This window comes from Pristiophorus japonicus, chromosome 20 (genome assembly GCF_044704955.1).
Source record: "Pristiophorus japonicus isolate sPriJap1 chromosome 20, sPriJap1.hap1, whole genome shotgun sequence".
In the NCBI taxonomy this organism is placed as follows: Eukaryota; Metazoa; Chordata; class Chondrichthyes; family Pristiophoridae; genus Pristiophorus; species Pristiophorus japonicus.
This window is the reverse complement of record NC_091996.1, coordinates 44,562,262-44,583,985: the sequence shown is the minus strand read 5'-3', so window position 1 is coordinate 44,583,985 and position 21,724 is coordinate 44,562,262. Positions and strand designations below refer to the sequence as shown.

General features: G+C 43.0%; 1 protein-coding gene across 3 annotated transcripts in view; it reads right to left on the bottom strand.

Moving 5' to 3' along the window:
- Positions 1 to 21,724, bottom strand: part of LOC139232924 (dual specificity testis-specific protein kinase 2-like) — a 146,207-nt gene that overhangs the window by 5,814 nt on the left and 118,669 nt on the right. For all 3 annotated transcript variants that reach the window (XM_070863422.1, XM_070863421.1, XM_070863423.1), the window contains exons 6-7: positions 17,359 to 17,532; positions 11,462 to 11,545 (exon numbers count right to left, since the gene is read on the bottom strand). In XM_070863422.1, coding sequence (XP_070719523.1) covers positions 11,462 to 11,545; positions 17,359 to 17,532 — 258 coding nt within the window. The remainder of the gene's footprint in view (positions 1 to 11,461; positions 11,546 to 17,358; positions 17,533 to 21,724) is intronic.

Sequence of the window (21,724 nt, the reverse complement as noted above, 5' to 3'; positions counted from 1 at the left end):
GTCACAATTTATTCTAGTAACACAGGCATACTCATTGAGGGCCTGCAAGCCAAATTCATCTTTTGTGAGCATCTGTTGTAGTCTTTCGCATGATCCAAGCCAGCTCGGCTGAACATTGGTTCCCGATGCTGTTTGCCATCTCCCCACAGCAGGTATCCACCCACCCGGCTCACAACTGCACAGATCAAGTTTGCTTTTTGGCAGATCAGTAGAATACAGAGCGCAATATCCAATAAATTTCTCTAAGGCATTGCAAAAAAAGGTTTAAATCAATACACATGATCGGAGGCTGGCGTTCAGGAGCCATGCAAACCTCTGTGTGTTTCTTTTGTAATTGCTCACCTTACTGAAAATGAAGTGATGGCATTGAAGGCTCATGGAACTGAAGTATAAAGGTGAATGTCTGGTTGGTGTGGTTAATTATAAATGAGTTCATATCACTAGGCGACAGTACTGCTAATGAGATACTTGGCCTCATTATAGCATCAAGTTATCATCATTGTTATAATTGATGTTATTTATCATGCGCAGCTGGAACTGGATCAGTGAAAATGACTAATAACAACACAATCCGAATCCAAAATTTTAAATACAAGCACATTAGCTTCCCCAGTGTCTCAGTGGGTTTACACAGCGAGCAGCTGAGCCATACAAACCAGAGAAGATCCTCGGTTTGGTCCTTAGTCAGTATCTCATAATACTCATGTGAAGTGTCTTGGGACATTTCACTATGTTAAAGGTGCTGTATAAATATCTCTAGTGTTTATTGTTGTTGAGTTAGCTGATCTTGGCTTCTGATAGCAGGAGGGTTCACTACAACTGGTCCCAGCACTAGGGAGGGTTTCACTGCTGATTGCTAACTTTGCATGTGTGGATGTTGGGTGAAGACGGATTGGGCTAGCTATGATTCCTTCTTCCAAATCACAATTCAATAGTCTTCAACACTCCACTTACAACAATGTCTACTTGGGTAAGATTCTGGAGGGAAATCCCTTTTAAGGAGCCGCAACCGAGCATGGAATTAGTGACAATGGGGGTCAAGTTTCGGGCTGCGCCGTTCACCCGTTTTTCACGTCTAAAAGTACGACAGAAAAATACCTCTGAATTCTCCAGGTCCTTGGGAGCTCGGCGCCGCGCGCACACAGCAGCGGGGGGGGGGGGCGGAGCCACAGAGTCACGCCGATTCTGATAGTGGAGGGAGGCGGGGCTAATTTAAATGAGGCAACGTTGTGCCGGCAGCCCTGCATGTGCGCGTTGGAGCGCGCGCACGCGCAATAGCCCAGAAACATTGGCACTCGGCCATTTTTAAAGGGACTTCAAGAAAAGTGTTGATTTGTCTCGTGGACTCCTGGAAAGGCTTGGGATTTAATTTTGGTGATTTTTTTTGTGTCTGAATGAGTGCTTTTAGCAGCAGTGTTGAAGAAACCACCTGCTGAAATCAGTGAGTGCTGCTTTTCACTGCTAAACTTCCAGAACAAGTGCTGCATTGGTGCATGCAAATTAAGGACTGTGTGTTTTGAAAAATAAGAGTGTCAATTCAATACAGCAATGAAACAACGTCCACCAAGAACAAAGAATTTCTTGCATGAGGAAGTGGAGATATTAGTCAACATCATTGAGCAGAGTCTAGTTCTAGACTCCCCTATCAGTGGAAACATCCTTTCTGCATCCACCTTGTCAAGCCCCCTCATAATCTTATACATTTCGATAAGATCACCTCTCATTCTTCTGAATTCCAATGAATAGAGGCCCAACCTACTCAACCTTTCCTCATAAGTCAACCCTCCCCATCCCTGGAATTAACCTAGTGAACCTTCTCTGAACTTTCTCCAAAGCAAGTATACCCTTTCGTAAATATGGAAACCAAAACTGCATGCAGTATTCCAGGTGTGGCCTCACCAATACCTTGTATACCTTATACTTGAGGAAACAAGACTCTGCTGCTGGCGCGGAGCCTCACTCAATGTGAGCCACAAAAATGGCTACAATATTGTGGCCTTGATTCTGTGCCCCGAGCTCATATCCAGCAAGGTTCCATGTCAGCGATATCTACCTGTGCTCTTCTGCAGGCTGACCTGATTCACAGAGATTCAATAGCTAGAGACCCACAGAAAAAAACTTGCACTTGTAGATTGGTGGGACCAACGTAAAGATGCCTTTTCATTCTTTTTTTAAAACTTGTTGACACATGCATCACTAAAGAACACTTGTAGAATTTCTTCTGGATATTCACTACAGAAAATGCTAGTTGGTTGAGACAAAGGAGGCGGTGTGGCGTTGCTGGTTAAAGAGGAAATTAATGCAATAGTAAGGAGGGACATTAGCCTGGAAGATGTGGAATCGGCATGGGTGGAGCTGCGGAATTCCAAAGGGCAGAAAATGCTAGTGGGAATTGTTTACAGACCACCAAACAGTAGTAGTGAGGTTGGGGACAGAATCAAACAAGAAATAAAGGATGTGTGCAATAAAGGTACAGCAGTTATCATGGGCGACTTTAATCTACATATCGATTGGGCTAACCAAACTGGTAGCAATGTGATGGAGGAGGATTTCCTGGAGTGTATTAGGGATGGTTTTCTAGACCAATATGTCGAGGAACCAACTAGAGAGCTGGCCATCCTAGACTGGGTGATGTGTAATGAGAAGGGACTAATTAGCAATCTTGTTGTGCGAGGCCCCTTGGGGAAGAGTGAACATAATATGGTAGAATTCTTTATTAAGATGGAGAGTGACACAGTTAATTAGGAAACTAGGGTCCTGAACTTAAGGAAAGGGAACTTCGATGATATGAGGCATGAATTGGCTAGAATAGACTGGCAAAGGATACTTAAAGGGTTGACGGTGGATAAGCAATGGCAAACATTTAAAGGTCACATGGATGAACTTCAGCAATTGTACATCCCTGTCTGGAGTAAAAATAAAACAGGGAAGGTGGCTCAAACATGGCTAACAAGGGAAATTAAGGATAGTGTTAAAGCCAAGGAAGAGGCATATAATTTGGCTGGAAAAAACAACAAACCTGAGGCCTGGGAGAAATTTAGAATTCAACAGAGGAAGACTATGGGTTTAATTAAGAGGGGGAAAATAGAGTACGAAAGGAAGCTTGCAGGGAACATAAAAACTGAATGCAAAAGCTTCTATAAATATGTGAAGAGAAAAAGATTAGCGAAGACAAACGTAGGTTCTTTGCAGTCGGATTCAGGTGAATTTATAATGGGGAACAAAGAAATGGCAGACAAATTGAACAAATACTTTGGTTCTGTCTTCACGAAGGAAGACACAAATAACCTTCCGATTGTACTAGGGGACAGTAGGTCTAGTGAGAAGGAGGTACTGAAGGATATCCTTATTAGGCGGGAAATTGTGTTAGGGAAATTGATGGGATTGAAGGCCAATAAATCCCCGGAGCCTGATAGTCTGCATCCCAGAGTACATAAGGAAGTAGCCCTAGAAATAGTGGATGCATTGGTGATAATTTTCCAACAGTCTATTGACTCTGGATCAGTTCCTATGGACTGGAGGGTAGCTAATGTAACACCACTTTTAAAAAAAGGAGGGAGAGAGAAAATGGGTAATTATAGATCGGTTAGCCTGACATCGGTAGTGGGGAAAATGTTGAAATCGATCATTAAGGATGTAATAGCAGCGCATTTGGAAAGCAGTGACAGGATCGGACCAAGTCAGCATGGATTTATGAAAGGGAAATCAAGCTTGACGAATCTTCTGGAATTTTTTGAGGATGTATAGCAGAGTGGACAAGGGAGAACCAGTGGATGTGGTGTATTTGGACTTGCAAAAGGCTTTTGACAAGGTCCCGTAGAAGAAATTGGTGTGCAAAATCAAAGCACATGGTATTGGGGGTAATATACTGACGTGGATAGAGAACTGGTTGGCAGACAGGAAGCAGAGAGTCGGGATAAACAGGTCCTTTTCAGAATGGCAGGCAGTGACTAGTGGAGTGCCACAGGGCTCAGTGTAGGGACCCCAGCTATTTACAATATACATTAACGATTTAGATGAAGGAATTGAGTGTAATATCTCCAAGTTTGCAGATGACACTAAACTGGGTGGCGGTGTGAACTGTGAGGAGGATGCTAAGAGGCTGCAGGGTGACTTGGACAGGTTAGGTGAGTGGACAAATGCATGGCAGATGCAGTATAATGTGGATAAATGTGAGGTTATCCATTTTGGGGGCAAAAACACGAAGGCAGAATATTATCTGAATGGCGGCAGATTAGGAAAAGGGGAGGTGCAATGAGACCTGGGTGTCATGGTTCATCAGTCACTGAAAGTGGGCATGCAGGTACAGCAGGCAGTGAAGAAGGCAAATGGTATGTTGGCCATCATAGCTAGTGGATTTGAGTATAGGAGCAGGGAGGTCTTACTGCAGTTGTACAGGGCCTTAGTGAGGCCTCACCTGGAATATTGTGTACAGTTTTGGTCTCCTAATCTGAGGAAGGATGTTCTTGCTATTGAGGGAGTGCAGCGAAGGTTCACCAAACTGATTCCAGGGATGGCTGGATTGTCTTATGAGGAGAGACTGGATCAACTGGGCCTTTATTCACTGGAGTTTAGAAGGATGAGAGGGGATCTCATAGAAACGTATAAGATTCTGATGGGACGGGACAGGTTAGATGCGGGGAGAATGTTCCCGATGTTGGGGAAGTCCAGAACCAGGGGACACAGTCTTAGGATAAGGGGTAGGCCATTTAGGACTGAGATGAGGAGAAACTTCTTCACTCAGAGAGTTGTTAACCTGTAGAATTCCCTGCCGCAGAGAGTTGTTGATGCCAGTCCATTGGATATATTCAAGAGGGAGTTAGATATGGCCCTTACGGCTATGGGGATCAAGGGATATGGAGAAAAAGCAGGAAAGGTGTACTGAGGGAATGATCAGCCATGATCTTATTGAATGGCAGTGCAGGCTCGAAGGGCCGAATGGCCTACTCCTGCACCTATTTTCTATGTTTCTATGATTTGTTTTGGAATTTATTACAAAGGTATGATATGTTCATTCTTCCATATCCATGCCAGATGTTATCTTATGAACATTGGTAACATGATATTGAATGATAAATTGATTTCAAGTTTAATATATTTAGTTTGTTGTTTTGAATTACCATTTATCTTCTCTCTCTTTCTTTCATCATCCAATAAATGCTGTCTGCTGACAATTCTATAACTGATTTTCTGTGATCGTGTACCCAAAAGCACATTGGTGAATCATAAATTGGTTTATATTATGATATTTAATCATTGAATTTCATTCCCATGTATTTGGTTCAAGATGAAAACAAATCAAATTTAAATCTTTTGCTGCTTTCCTCCACAATTCACCCTGTCTCAATGAGCTGATCTTATCAGGCTGTCATTGCATTATGCAAAAAGTCGAATCATTGTCCAGTTTCATTGATGCAAATCTCTAATGTACAATCAAGCTTTTGGAGTCGATCCCATCCCATGCAAAATGGTTTCATCTTTTGCTTAAAAAGACTATCGTCCTGCTATTCTAAGGGTCAAGCTTAGACTGCTAACTTGTTTGGCTCTGAATTTGTAGTCGGAGGCTTCCCACGGGAAATGCCTCAGATCCACAAATAAAATGCCCGCGTACTGGGTGGTCCGGGAATTACGGAGATTCGCGCTCCTGGGCCTTTCCGGGTACCCACAGATCGAGGCCCACGTATCCCAGGGGCACACGCGGATCGCAAGCTTCAACTATCCTAATATAGACTGGAATCGTAATAGTGTTAAAGGCAGAGAGGGGAAAGAATTTCTGAAGTGTGTTCAGGAGAACTTTCTTGATCAGTATGTTTCTGGCCCGACGAGGGAGGAGGCATTGCTGGATCTGGTTGTGGGGATGAGGTAGATCAAGTGGAGCAAGTGTCACTCGGTGAACATTTAGGGAACAGTGATCAAAGTAACATAAGATTAGATTAGCTATGGAAAAGGACAGGGAGCAATCTCGAGTAACAATATTTAACTGGGGGAAGGCCAATTTCAGTGGGATGAGGAACAGATCTAGCCCGGGTAAACTGGAATCAAAGATTGGCAGGCAAAACTGTAATGGAACAATAGGCTGCCTTTAAAGAGGAAATAGTTTGGGTACATTCGAAGTACGTTCCCACGAGAGGGAAAGGCAGGGCAACTAAAGTCAGGGCTCCCTGGATGACGAAACAGATAGAGAATATGAAGAAGCAGAAAAAGAGCACATATGACAGATGTCAGGTTGCTAATACATCTGAGAATCAGGCTATATATAGAAAGGTCAGAGGAGAAGTGAAAAAGAACATAAGAGGGGCAAAGAGAAGGTGTGAGAATAGAATGGCAGCCAACATAAAAGGTAATGCAAAAGTCTTCTATAGGCATATACATAGTAAAAGGGTAGTAAAAGGAGAGGTGGGGCTGAATAGGCACCAAAAAGGAGACCTATGCATGGAGGCAGAGGGTATGGCTGAGGTACTAAATTAGTACTTTGCATCTATCTTTACCGAGGAAGAGGATGCTACCATAGACATAGTGAAGGAAGAAGTAGAGGAGACACTTGTTAGGATAAGAATTGATAAAGAAGAGGTATTGGCTGCACTTAAAGTAGACAAATCACCAGTAGCGGATGGTGTACATCCTAGGATGCTGAGGGAATTAATGGCGGAAATCGCAAAGGGACTGTCTGTTGTAGAGCAACCTAATGGACTACTGACATAATAAAAAATAAAGCCATGTGCTCTGCACAGTTCTACCTGGGAGCCATGTTGTGCAAGTGTGTGTGTTTACTGCATCTCGATATCACAGATTGGCGATGAGGATGCGATAATAGATTCCCTCGCTGAAATTTTTATTGTAGGATAATCCTGCCAACCGACAGAGGGACTGTTAGAGGTTCTTCATTTTGCAGAAAAGCTTAAAAATCCGAAATAAATTTCGAGCACACGTGTCTGAACTGTCGGCATTGCCAGAGTCCAAATCGCCGCGCCAATGTTAAGGTGAGTTCCATCGCAACCGAGAGACACTGGTAACAGTGCATTGAGTCGTGCTATCGGTGCCAGGGACAACACCTCGCTCAAAGCTGTCCATATGTGAAGGCAGAGTGTTCCTACTGCAAGAAAACTGGGCATCTTGCGAAGGCGTGCCGATAGAAGAGTAAACCAACTGGCAATTCTAGAAGTAGAAATCGCCAGATACTACATAGCAGCAGAATGAGGAGTTTCTGGAGATTCATGTCATCAGGAGTATGAAGGTATCTAACAGCGATATGCGAAGTATCATCATCCAAATAGACATTGCAGAAACCAGGATACCCATGGAATTCGACACTGATGCATCCGTGAGTGTAGTACCAGAATCGCTATATCGCGACAATTTCTGTGATTATCGACTAGAGAAATCGAAGATGGGAGTTGCAAGGCTACTCCAGGAGAGCAAATCCCTGTAGTAGGAAGTGTCACGATACCAGTGAAATATAGCGATCAGTATCCGAGCTTGCCTCTCATCATAGTGGCAGGAGACAAGCCTGCCTTGATGGGTAGAAATTGGTTGGGATCACTGAAGCTGGATTGGAATGAGATTTTTCATATAGAAGCGAAATTTGCATCGAAAGATGATGTCATCAAGCAGTATCCGAAGGTGTTCTGCGAAACAGGAAGTCCGATCCAAGATTTCAGGGCGACGTCAGAGTGAAGAAGGACGCAAGACCAGTTTACTGCAAGCCACGTCCCGTACCATATGCACTCAAGGAGAAAGTTGAGCAAGAACTCAAAAGACTAGAAACTGAGAACATTATCTCTGTCTGAGTAAGTAATTGGGTTACACCCATTGTTGTTGTACCTAGTCAGATGGTAAGGTGAGGTTGTGTGGTGATTATAAGGTAACCGTAAACCAGGTTCTAGAATGTAATCTACCCAATACGTTGCCAAATGGGAAGATTCGTTCACAACACTGACAGGTGGCCAGATCATTTCAAAGTTAAATATAATAAATGCCTACCTACAACTTGAGTTAAATGAAGTGTCCAAGTCATGCTTGACTATAAATACTCATCTAGGCCTATATCAATAGGCTATTTGGAGTGTCTTCCACCCCTGACATATTCCAGGGGGTGATGAACAGATTTTGCAAGGGATTGAAGGGATGGTGTGTTATTTAGATGACATACTCATTTCAGCACCAAATGGGTCAAACGGCTAGAGTATGAGTGACTGCTCACAAATGTGATATGTTTCAAAATTCAGTGGAGTACTTAGGGCACAGAGTAGACAATGATGGTTTACATCCAACCAAGGGAAAGCTGGATGCAATCAGAAATGCACTCACTCCTCAGAATATCTCTGAACTTTGATCATTTTTGCGTCTTTTGAATTATTACGGAAAGTTCCTCCTAAATTTGTCCACAATGTTACATCCACTGTTCCAACGTAGCTTAACGTAAGCTCGAGGAACAGCACCTCATCTTTCGATTAAGTACTTTACAGCCTTCTGGGCTCAATATCGAGTTCAACAATTTTAGACCATCATTTCTGCCCCTATTTTTGCAGGCAGCAGCTGTTTATAATTCTGCCATCCCCATCTGCCATATTTAATCACCCCTACCTACCACTATCACAGACCGTCTCTTTTGTTCTTTCTTCCCCTCCCCACTTTACCTGCTTCTGCACCTGCTTAAAATCTGTTACATCTCTAACTTTTTCTAGTTCTGACCAAGGGTCTCAGACTTGAAACATTAGCGGTTTCTCTCACCATGTATGCTGCCTGGCCAGATGAGTGTTGCCAGCATTTTCTGTTTTTGTTTCGGATTTAAAGGCAAATCGTGTTCAACCAACTTGATCGAGTTTTTTGATGAGGTAACAGAGAGGGTTGATGAGGGTAATGCGGTTGACGTAGTGTACATGGATTTCCAAAAGGCTTTCGAGAAGATCCAACATAATAGGCTTGCCAGCAAAATTGAAGCCCATGGAATAAAAGGGATAGTGGCAACCTTGTACGAGATTGGCCAAGTGACAGGAAACAGAAGAGTGGTGAATGGTTGTTTTTCGGACTGGAGGAAGATATATAGTGGTGTTCCCCAGGGGTCGGTTCTAGGACCACTGCTTTTCTTGATATATATTAAGGACTTAGATGTGGGTGTACAGGGCACAATTTCAAAATTTGTAGATGACACAAAACTTGTAAGTATAGTGAACAGTAAGGAGGAGAGTGATAGACTTAAGGAAGACATAGACTGGCTAGTGAAATGGACATTTGGCGGAAGAAATTTAATGCAGAACTGATGCATTTTGATAGAAAGAATGAGGAGAGGACATATACACTAAATGGTATAATCCTAAAGGGAGTACATGAATAGAGAGACCTGGGGCTGGGGGGATGTGTATAAATCGTTGAAGGTGGCAGGGTAGGTTGAAAAAGCAATTAAAAGGGCTTACGGGTTCCTGGGCTTCATAAATAGAGGTATAGAGTACAAAAGTGTGGAAATTAAGATGAACCTGTATAAAACACTGGTTCGGCTTCAACTGGAGTACTGTGTCCAATTCTGGGTACCACACTTTAGGAAGGATTTGAAGGTCATAGAGAAGGTGCAGAAAATATTTACGAGAATGATTCTAAAAATGAGGGACTTCAGTTACGTTGATAGACTGGAGAAACTGGGATTGTTCTCCTTGGAGCAGAGAAGATTGAGAGGAGATTTGATAGAGGTGTTCAAAATCATGAAGGGTCTGGACAGAGCAGACAGAGAGAAACTGTTCCCATTGGCAGTAGGGTCGAGAACCAGAGGACACAGATTTAAGGTGATTGGCAAAAGAACCAAAGGCGACATAAGAAAAACCTTTTTTACACAGCGAGTGGTTAAGATTTGGAATGCACTATCTGAAAATGTGGTGGAGGCAGACTCAATTTTATCTTTAAAAAGGGAGTTGGATAAATATCTGAAGGAAAAAAATTTGCAGGGCTTTGGGGAAAGGGCGGGGGACTAGCTGAGCGGCGGCATGAGCTCGATGGGCCGAATGGCCTTCTTCCGTGCTGTAACCATTCTATGGCCAGCCCAACGAATAACAGAACCATGAATGAACCACTCTGTTCGCAACTTTGGTGTCATATTTGACCCTGAAATGATCTTCCGACCACATATCCGCAGCATAACTAAGACTGCCTATTTCCACCTCCGTAACATCGGCCATCTCTGTCCTTGCCTCAGTTCATCCGTTGCTGAAGACCTCATCCATACCTTTGTATGGAGAGAAAGCAGGAGTGGGGTACTGAAGTTGCATGATCAGCCATGATCATATTAAATGGTGGTGCAGGTTCAAAGGGCCGAATGGCCTACTCCTGCACCTATTTTCTACGTTTCTATGTTACCTCTAGACTTAACTATTCCAACGCATTCCTAGCTGGCCTCCCACATTCTACCCTAAGTAAACTAGAGGTGATCCAAAACTCGGCTGCCCATGTCCTAACTCATACCAAGTCCAGCTCATCCATCACCCCTGTGCTCGCTGACCTACATTGCCTTCGTAACGACTCGATTTCAAAATTCTCATCCTTATTTTCAAATCTCTCCATGGCCTCGTCCCTCTCATCTCTCCAGCCACACAGAATGCAGTGATGAGAACTCAAATAGTTCTCCTCCAGCCCACAACCCCCACAAGATGTCTGCGCTCCTCTAAATCTGCCCTCATGAGCATTCCTGATTATAATTGCTCAACCATTGATGGCCGTGCCTTCTGTTGCCTAGGCCCCAAGCTCTGGAATTCCCTGCCTAAACCTCTCCGCCTTTCTACCTCTCTTTCCTCCTTCAACACGCTCCTTAAAACCTACCTCTTTGACCAAGCTTTTGGTCACTTGCGTTAATCTTTATTTATGCGGCTCGGTGTCAAAATTTTTTTATCTCATAATGCTCCTGTGAAGCACCTTTGGGCATTTCACGACATTTAAGGCGCTATATAAATACAAGTTGTTGTTGACAGAAGGGAATCCCCATTTATGCTAAGTATGAATGGGAACAGCTTTACCCCCAAAAATACATCGACATCAAATAAATTAAAAAAAGCATTACTTATTTAAAATTAATTAAAATGGCATTTAATTAAATCTATATATTTTGTTTTGTTGAAAAGTAAATATTTTAATATTTTATAGGGGCTAGTAATAAACTCACCTTATCTCACAGGTTTTAAATGTATAAATTATTGATAAAATTCTTACGCTGGTAAAAGCAGGCCTTACGCCGTCTTTTACCAGGAGTAATAATTTCACGGGCATTCGCTGGGTGGAAGTTGGCAAATAGCCTTTTCCCAGGGATTCATTGGATCCAGGCATACCTATACCTGGAACTTGTGCGGCCCTTACGGGCACATACGCACATCATATGTGCCCGTAGGGGCTGCAAATTATGGCCCCAGTTATAGCTACCTGTGTTCTGGGTAGACTGCTAACCAGTCATTTATAGTTACTTATGTTCTGGATAGAAAGCTACCTGTGTTCTGGGTAGAATTTCAGGATCTGCGGTGACTCTGCCAAGTATTTCGCACAATACAATACCAAAGGAGAAAACATCAACCTGAAAGATATGTAACGGTGAAGAACAATTGTCAGTGCAACACCTGATTTGATGCCAAGCATTAACATACCTCTTAAAAACAATGATACTCGTGGATAAATCAGGCTATGACATTTATAGCAGCCAACAATGCACCTTCACATCGTAGATCAGATGTTTGCATTGGAGGCTATACTTGCATTGGAGGCAGTTCAGAGAAGGTTCATTAGGCTGATTCCGGAGATGAGGGGGTTGACTTATGAGGATAGGTTGAGTAGGTTGGACCTATACACATTGGAGTTCAGAAGAATGAGAGGTGATCTTATTGAAAGTTATTAGATAATGAGGGGCTCAACAAGGTGGATGCAGAGAGGATATTTTCACTCATGGGGAAACTAAAAGTAGGGAACATAGTCTTAGAATAAGTGGCCGCCCATTTAAAACTGGGATGAGGAGAAATTTCTTCTTCAGAATTCTCTGCCCCAGAGAGCTGTGGAAGCTGGGTCATTGACTATATTTAAGGCAGAGATAGACAGATTTTTGAGCGATAAGGGAGTAAAGGGTTATGGGGAGCGGGCAGGGAAGTGGAGCTGAGTCCATGATCAGATCAGCCATGATCTTATTGAATGGCGGAGCAGGTTCGAGGGGCCAAATGGCCTACTCCGGCTCCTATTTTTTATGTTCTTATCACTCAAAGAAACCTGAGCAAAAATAAAACTTGTTCACTGGGCTTTACATTAGTGCTTAATACTATTTTATGTCAGTCTGAACAAGTATGTTCCTCTTCCAAATTACATAATCCTATAGTTAGTGCTAAGATGGAACCACCTTAGAGCTGTAACTGTTTTATCCAGATGGTGCGTTTTAGCATTCAAGTAAGAGTTACATAATTCGAATGCAATATTCATAGAAAAGATGCAGTAGCTGATTCTAAGGTTTAGTTTACACTAATAGAATGTATAACCAATTCATTTATATGTGGAAATGCTTGCTAACATGAAGAAACCCAATGTTAAATTCTCTTGCTCTACACTTCGGATTACGTTGTTGTTTTCCTAACTTTTAAGTAATTAATAAACCCCTTTGTGATCTGCAGTGAGTGAGGTAAATTTCAGTTGTGAGTGGGACAGAAGCAAATTACATCCAAGACCTCAGATCAGCATGAATCAGAATTGCACTAAAATCTTTGCGGGAATATAGGAACAGGAGTAGGCCATTCAGCTCCTTGACCCTGTTCTGCCATCAATTAGATCATGACTGATCTATACCTTAACTCCATTTTCTTTTGCTCCATATTCCTTAATACGCTTACCTAACAAAAATCTGTCCGTCTCAGTCTTGAAATTTTCAATTGACCCAGCATACATAGCCTTTGGGGAAAAGAATTCCAGATTTCCGCTATCCTTTGTGTGAAAATGTGTTTCCTGATTTCTCTCCGAAATGGCCTAACTCTAATTTTAAGATGATGTCCTCTTATTCTGGATTCCCCACCAGAGGAAGTAGTTTCCCTGTATCATTTAAAACGTCTGGATTAGATCACCCCTCAACCTTCTAAACTCAAGGGAATAGAAGCCAAGTTTATGAATCTTGTCCTCATAATTTAACCCTTTAAGCCCGGGTATAATTCTGGTGAATCTACGCTGCACCTCCTTCCAAGGCCAATATATTTTTTCTGAGATTCGGTGCTCAAAAATAACATAGTACTCCAGATGGGGTATGACCTCACTTTTTTTACTCTTGTATTCCAAACTCCTCGAGCTAGATTTTCGCCGACTTTGCGACTGGGTTTTCGCCGAGATTTAACCCTCTGCACCGAAAACCCGGTCGGTACAATCTGCGGGTACCTCTTTGCGGTGGCGCTGTCAAGCACCGCCGGGGAGAATTGCACCAACGTGAAAGGACGTGCAACGCCGCAGTTGCATTACCGTCATACTTTCGGCATTCTCTGCCTCGCCCAAAATACCGACAGGATCAAACCTGTCGGTGCAGACTGCCAGCAGTGGTAATTATGAAGACCTGCAAAAAAGGCAAGTTAACGTTTTTATTTTTTAATTATTTTTCAGCGATATAGTAGGTAAGGGTTTTGTGAATGTTTATCGCAATTTTTTCCGCTACCGGTCTCAGACTATAGTTGCCGAAACTCGCGGTTTTCGCCGTGAATCCTCGTGCAACGCCAACTTTGCCGATGCTAAAAATGGTAGCGCAGCCGACAACCGAAAATCTAGCCCCTCATCTTTTTTTATTACTCTTTGTACCTGTGCACAAGCTTTTGGTGATTTGTGTACATGGACACCTAAATCCCATTGCTCCCCCACAGATTCTGGTCTCACACCATTAAGAAAATATTCTGGGAATGAAATGGCCCTGTACCCCAATGGGGGGCAGTAACCTGCTGGGACCGGGAACTCCGCCCTGGCTGCTGAATTGGGCTTACCGCCCCTCAAAGGAAGTAGAGCGTAATCTCCCATGCTCCACTTCCCCACTTCCTCTAGGGGCGGTTCCAGTGGCGCTAACGTTGCAAGTTGTTAAGCGCTATGTGGATGCTCCGTGTAGCACTGACGCGCGTCAACGCCCCTCCCCTTCGCCTAAAGGGGAGGGCCGCTGTGCACTCTGCAAGGCCTCTGATGGCCGCCGCTGGACCGCCAGGGCAGCGTGGTGCCGATGCTGCAGCTCGCCTCCCAAAACGGAGTGCCAGGCTGCACAATGGCTACGCCAGAGGGGACGACCTGAAGCCGACCCGAGAGTCGGCAGAACGTTAAAGATGGCAGTGCGGGGCGATAGCAAACTCCCCCTTAACTTCCGCCCCACGAGCGGATGTCGGCCAGCTTCATGATGTCCGCTCACGCCAGCCTTGCGGGCCGCGGGGTGGAAAGTGGTCGGTGCACAGTGCTGAGGGGTCACTGCGCACGCCAATGACGTCAATGCTGGTTGTGCAGCGGAGCAGGGCACTATCCGCAAACTCCCGCAAAATTTCTCAAGAGCCAGTGGCGCCCCACCCGGGAACCCCCCCCCAACCCCAGAGGTGCTAATGAGCCTCTGAAAAAGGAGCAATTTCGCCCCTTCTGATTTGTCTTTCTCTGATCCAAACTGGATGACCTCACCCTTCCATACATTACACTCTGCCATAGCGATTGCTGATGAAGGAGTAACCTGAAGAATAGTATTGTGAACAGCTTAATGCAGATTCCACGTCTGATTTCTGAACTCTTATGTTCAGTGAGAGCTGAGAGAAAGTGGACATTTTCTATGAATTAGACAGTTAGGAGTTTAATTCCCTCTGTGCGTGAATTTTAGCCCAACGGTTAAATTACTTGTCTTGTGTTATTTCGCCGTAATCATCGACCTGTTCAAAATAAAATTAACAACAGTGTTCAAATACTGCAGACAGGATTGTGTGAGAATACATTAACCAACACATGAAGAATAGCACACAGATGAAATTAAAGCTCCTAGTGGAAAAAAGCCATGGCAGCATTGACAAAAACGACGTAATTAAATCCTTCAGAGATGCAACGAAGCATGCTCTGTATTAAATGTATAATGAGATTTTATTCAATAGAGAAGGTTAGTCACAAAAATTGGCCACAATAAAGGGAAATCATGAAAGGAGTGGCCCATAATGTTCCATGCTTGTTGATTGTAGACCCAGACACTCACTGAATAAGGAGTTACTCATTAATGATTTACATATTTTTATTGGTTTAGAATATATTCGTTAGGCCCTTTGCAAGGCTCAAATGTTAATATATTGTCTAAGTAATTAAATTACAGAATTATAAGGCAAAATGCTGCCCCAGGATGTGGTAGCATCAGGAAGTAGTAAGATGTGGGTCTTTACTTGTATTTTCACTGCCTTTTGGAATATTCCATTACATATTTTCTAATCGATGCAAAAAGGATCTCTGGCTTTAGAATATTTCACTCCACGGGGGTAGATTTTCATCATCACTGCCATAGGCGGTCATCCTGCAGAACCGATCGCCCATCCTTTATAGAAGCCTCCTGATTTTTATTCCACGTTTACTAAAGGGCGGACGACCCGCTTCGCCAGATTACCACCAAGGCAGTGACGACGAAATTCCACCCGCATGTTTTCTGACAGATGCGAATAGAAGCAGAATACTAATCTGGAAACAGCAGAAAAGAATGCCAGTTAGCGGATTGAGGCAGAAAAGGGCCAATCTTCATCCTCACCACTGGGGATGGTGGCACGGTGAAAATCGTGGTACAGCACGCATTGCTCCATCACTGCTGCCGCTCTGGGAGCCTTGAAGTGGTCAGCCCAGAAAAAGCAGCTGGCTCATTAGCCCATGGAAATCGGGATCTTACGGCATCAATAGGACCCCAGTGCAATCGTTTGTATCGTTCTTTGGGATGTGAGCCACGCTGGGAAGGCTGGCATTTATTGCCTATCCCTACATGTCCTTGAAAAGGTGGTGGTGAGCCGCCTTCTTGAACTGCTGTAGTCCATATGGTGAAGGTGCTTCCACAGTGCTATTAGGTATGGAATTTCCAGGATTTTGACCCAGCAACAATGAAGGAAAGACCACATATCTCCAAGTCTGTTGGTTTTTTTGGTGTTAGAAGGTCTTTTATTAGGGAGTGCGTCGTGGATTTATAAATTGTCAGATGAGTCTTGTGTTTGTCGGTCGAAGTTTGTCTTAATTATTTTTTAGTGACGAAACTTTGTTGTAGTTTCTTAATAAAATTGTCCCAATCATCACTGATATAGTATCTTTTGTCTGTGTTGTTAGGGGTCATGCTCGTGTGGTTTAAATCCCATCATCGTCGCCAATGATATGTCCAATGTACACGAGGCCCATACTTGAGAGAAGGTCACTCTGTGACCAGTAACCTTTATTCCAGCACTGAAGTGATGAAGGTGGGTGGAGTTTCCTCTTTTATACCTTAAAGTCTAAATTAAAAATGTCTCCCCCAAATTCACCACCTAGTGGTCAATATTCTCACAATATACAACTGAAATCAATTTATACATAAATTACAATGACAATTAAATACATGACAGGGATGATGTGTGACTTGGAGGTGATGGCATTCTCAGGCACCTGCTGCATTGTCCTGTGAAGTGGTAGAGGTCGCGGGTTTGGGAGATGCTTCCGAAGAAGCCGTGGTGTGTTGCTGCAGTGCTCCCTGTACATAGTGCACACTGCAGCCACGGAGCATCGGTGCTGGAGGGAGTTGATGTTTAAGGTGGTGGATGGACTGCTTTGTGCTTTTACTTAATATTTTTTTAAACTTTCTGTGGAGCCAGGACGAGCAGGAATGCTCTCTCCGACTCCACAGTCGTCGCAGTCACCGTCCCACTCATCGTTACTGCTCCAATCACCCACCTCCCGGGACTTATCTTTGGACCACAGCCAGCGAAGCAAGCGGCCCGCTGAGGCATGACAGGTGCTGGCAGATCGTGCAACAAATATTAATGAGGCCTGAGGCCTAATTTCAGGCTGGTTTCGGGCCTCCCAATTAGTGCAGTACCAACTCAGGGCCCAAGAACGGGCCCAGATTAATCTCCACCCCATTCCGTCTCAACAGTTAAAGATCAGCCATTGATGGAGCCAAACAGACAAGGACATGAACTGCAAATTAGAAAATAATACCGCATGTGAGAGGCAAAGTGGCAAGAAAATTTAAACTGGATTCAAGTCCAAAGAAATGAGAGAGTATGATTTCAAGTTATATTTGTACTTCTATCCATTTTTCTCATGCTATACATCCAAATAAGTTTGTATCTTGTTATAGTGTGAAAGAGATGAACAAAATGCATCCCACCATTGTCCAAATTTAGAACTGTGGGAAAACTGGGTGCACTTTACCTTTCTGTCGTAAGGTTCACCACGCAACATTTCGGGTGCCATCCAGAAAGCTGATCCTACCAAGGACAGTTTCCGTTCGAGATCCTTCGTGGGCAGCTCAACCACTTCTCGTGCCAGCCCAAAGTCTGTAACTAAGGCCTCTCTCCCGTGCGGTGTTACCCTGATCAAGCAGTTCTGATGTAAAAGAAAATACATGTAAAGGAATAAAGGTATGATGTTAGGGAATGTCATTATTGGGGAAGTACTATGAATTACCCCAAAAATAATTTTTACAAAACACCTTGTTAAATTGAGAACAGATAACCCTTGCGCACAAATATGCAGATGAAACTCTCATACAACTCAATTGTTTTACAGTTAAGTCAGAACTAAGTTTGAACATTGTAATGAAGTAAATCAGCACAGAACTCTTGAGCCGTACATCGTGCTCAGTAAAATGTGCCTTTGTAACAATACATGAGCATTCAACTACAATGCTGAAGAAAATATGGGCCGAAAATTGCAGCCTCGTCGGGTGAGTACAAAGTGCACACGCACCCGATGAGGCCTCGTAGAAGCAGGTTCTCGGGGCGCAATGCCCATGTGGCGAGAACCGGTTTTTCCGTTATGTCAAGATTTCTTCTGAAAGAATATATGAATCCCCGGTAGAAGAACATCCGTGTGGGTGAGATTGGGCTAGCTGGTAAAAGCAGGCGTATAGTCTACTTTTACCAACGAAACACTTTTAAAACATATAAAAATTAAATTTAATCATTCATTTTTATATTAAAAACCCTGTTCATTAAGATAATTTTATTTTTAACACTATTAAAACACATTAAAAAAATTTCCCCAAATATATATTTTTTCTAAAACATTTAATTGTATTAAATTTTAAATATGTGAGGTGTTTCTTAATTTATTATGCTGTGTTTCTTGTTTTAGGAGGGTTTTCTCATTGATAGTAATGGGAACTTGTAAAAACGGAGTTCCCATTTTTATCAATGAGAATACTGCGTAGTGATTGGTGATCCAGGCCCATGTGACTCCAGCATTTCCATACATACGGGGAAGTCATCTTCCCATATGTTGCGCAGCGAATAAAGGCTTCCGACCACAATCATAAATTCCTCCGTGACCATCAGATACTTTGGTAGATTTTTTTCGGATCAGAGGTGTTCGTCCAAAGGAAGCCTCTGACCGCAATTTCTGGGCCATAATTTCGAGAGCTTCCTGAGCAAAGCCGAGGATTCAACCAGTTTAGGACCAAGCAAAGTTCATACTGAATTTGTACAAGGTAGTTGATTTGCAGCATGTCAATTTATAGCTGGCTCTGCAGTAAAATAATTCAGTATTTGGCTGGATGGGCATACCCAGTGGCAATATCATGATTCCAAACCTCACTGCAGAATAAACTGAAAGCATGGATTACCTGTGGCTATCACATCATGGTTAAGCTAAGATGACGATTGGTGTTGGCCTTTGGTTTAATCTGCTATTGTTGATATAAGTGATTTTATTATTGATCAGAACTGGCATTTTTATTGCCTCCAGGACTTTTTACACAAAAGTGCAATACTTGGTCTATCTGACAAGCATCGAAATTCATGAGATTTGTTCTGCTGTACCAAATCACTTACCCCAACTATTGTCTGTCCAACTCAGGCTCTACCTGTGACTTTTGGTCAGTTTTATTGCAGAAAAAAAATGTAATAATTATAGTTCAAAAAGAAGTAGCATTAGAGGTGTGATGTGTGCTGAAAAATGCAAAACTGCTTTTAGTTCAAACCTTCACATAAATATTAAGCATGATTAAATATTAAAATTGTTATTTAACAAGAGTAATCTGTATAAAATGATTTTGAAAAAAAAAATGCCGATAGTGTGCAGACAACAATTTGCATCTCTAAGATTATTTGAACAGTAACTTCAGTATAAGACACGCCCATGAAAGAAAGAAAGACTTGCATTTATATAGTGTTTTCCATAACCAGTGGATGGCTCAAAGTGCTTTACAGCCAATGAAGTACATTTGGAGTGCAATCACTGTCATAATGTGGAATGACCTAGATAGTCCAAGTTATTTTCACTTGCAAGTTATTTTTACGCAAAACTTATTTAGATGAGACCCTTCAACCGCAGTGGCCTCTTCCTCCCTTCCCTGACCTCCATAGCTTTACTATTCTGCTGTCAATTTAATAGTTTCCCTGCTGTGCCATTAAATTAGTTTGATCAATTTGAAGCAACAATTCCATGTGGCAATGCACCATAGCATTGCTTATTGCATAAAGAAGTTAGATCAATGGCAACGGAATGTGTTTAAGCATCAAATTGTCCTAGCAAACGTTCACCTGTGCCAAACCATTCGACGAGTGAGAATCTTTTCAGCAACTAGCAGTTTGAAGATTTATTAATAAATATGTTACATTTCTTGACCCTCTCCTATGATGATATAATTCCTGTATTGGGAAATAGTTGCTGACTAGTAGTGTTGGGAGTGAGATTTTATCCCATTGATGCAAACTGAAATTCTGTTGCAATTCATAATGGACATCACGTGTGCTTACCATAAAATCTGATATATAAATAAAAGCCCTATTTTCATCACACTGGTTTCTAAATCACACCCCTATGTATTCAGATATAAAAAATATGTATGTAAGTAAGGCCTATGCAGCATACTATGGCCCCAAATTTCCTCGGGAGCACCAAGTCTCGTTCGATTCTGGGATTTCCTGGCAATTTGTGAGGGACACCTGCACCTTTTACAAACCCAATAATATTGTTGGGCAGCCTGGGGCAAAAGCGTAAACGGCGACGCCTTATACTTGGATTTCCCACTTCGCTGGCTCAGTTGGGACATGGTGTAGAACCGGAGGTCAGATTTGCTGATTGCGATTAGGACTATCCCCTCCCAAAATTTTTACACAAAAATTGGATTGGCTCTCCTTTATGGATCAAGGGAGGACACAATGGAGTCTTGGGGGACTTGGGGATGGGTCTAGCATCCTCCCTCCCTAATGGCAGGCAGGCATCCGATTTCCCAGCTGTATGGTGGTTTGTGTGTCCGCCAGTCCCATGGAGGTGAGGTCCCCTCCCTCTGACTCTGTAAACTTTAGTGGAATCAGCGCTGGTTGACACCGGGTGTGTTCCAAGTGAATATTTGAGGCTCATTGGATGTAATGGTTGTGATCTTCCAAAATTTCCTAGATTCTGGAATGGTCCCACTGGATTGGAAGGTCGCAAATGTAACCCTACTATTCAAGAAAGGAGGGAGAGAGAAAACAGGGAACTATAGGCCAGTTAGCCTGAAATCAGTCATCAGGAAAATGCTGGAATCCTTTATTAAGGAAGTGGTAACAGGGCGCTGGTGCAAATAATAAAGGTTAGCCTAGCTGAAAACCATTCCCTTTAAGTAACGGTCCCCAAGTGGCCAGCCGAGTTGACAATGCCTTCACTTCCTGCCATTGTTGATGCCTGGCAATAGAGCAAGGGGAGGGAGGCAATTTCACATCTGGGGCGGTAATGGAGCGCTGCGCACTTTACGACATCATGATCTGCGAGGCGCTAGAAGTCCAGGCGGTAGGAGTTAGTGCCAGCACTAAAGTTCGCGGGCATCGCTGCAGTTGCTAACCCCTTAGGCTTTAACGGGAGGCACTAAGCAGCCGAGTTTCTCCCCCTTTGTCTCTCCTATCTTGCCTAGCAGATTATTCTACTCTTTTGGTAAAGAGGTTCTTCCTAATATAAATATTCAAATGTATTTTTCACTAATTTAAATTTACATCTTCTAGACCTACTGTTCTTGCTTACGTTGAAGTAATTGTCTGGGTTTATGTTATCTATATAATTTTATTTATCTTGATGACATTCTGCACCGCTCCTCCCTTTAACAACTTTATTTCCAGTGTAGAGCTTAGTTTCTTTAATCTTTCCTTCCAACTCATCCTCATTACACCTGGGATCAATCTTGTTACTTCTCTCTGCACCCTCGTTGCTTATGGTGTATTGACCAGAACGAAATACAGTATTCCAAACTGGTCTCACCACTCCATTGTTAGCCCAGAAGCACATGTTTGAAAGGCACAAGGGCTGTCTTTCTTCCCTCTGCTTTGCATTCTGTGTGTATCTCCACCCCCTTAGCACTATACACACATTTCCAGGGATAGACTGGGCAGAGAAACAGGTGGGAGCATTAAATGCAATGCAAATGGTGCAGGCGTAATGTTAACGTTGGAATGAAGGGTCACCGACCTGAAACGTTAACTCTGTTTCTCTCTCCACAGATGCTGCCTGACCTGCTGAGTACTTCCAGCAGTTTCTGATTATTTCCCATGTATCACCAGTTGCTTTATTTTTTATTTTGTATTTGTTTCAGTTCAATTGTTTT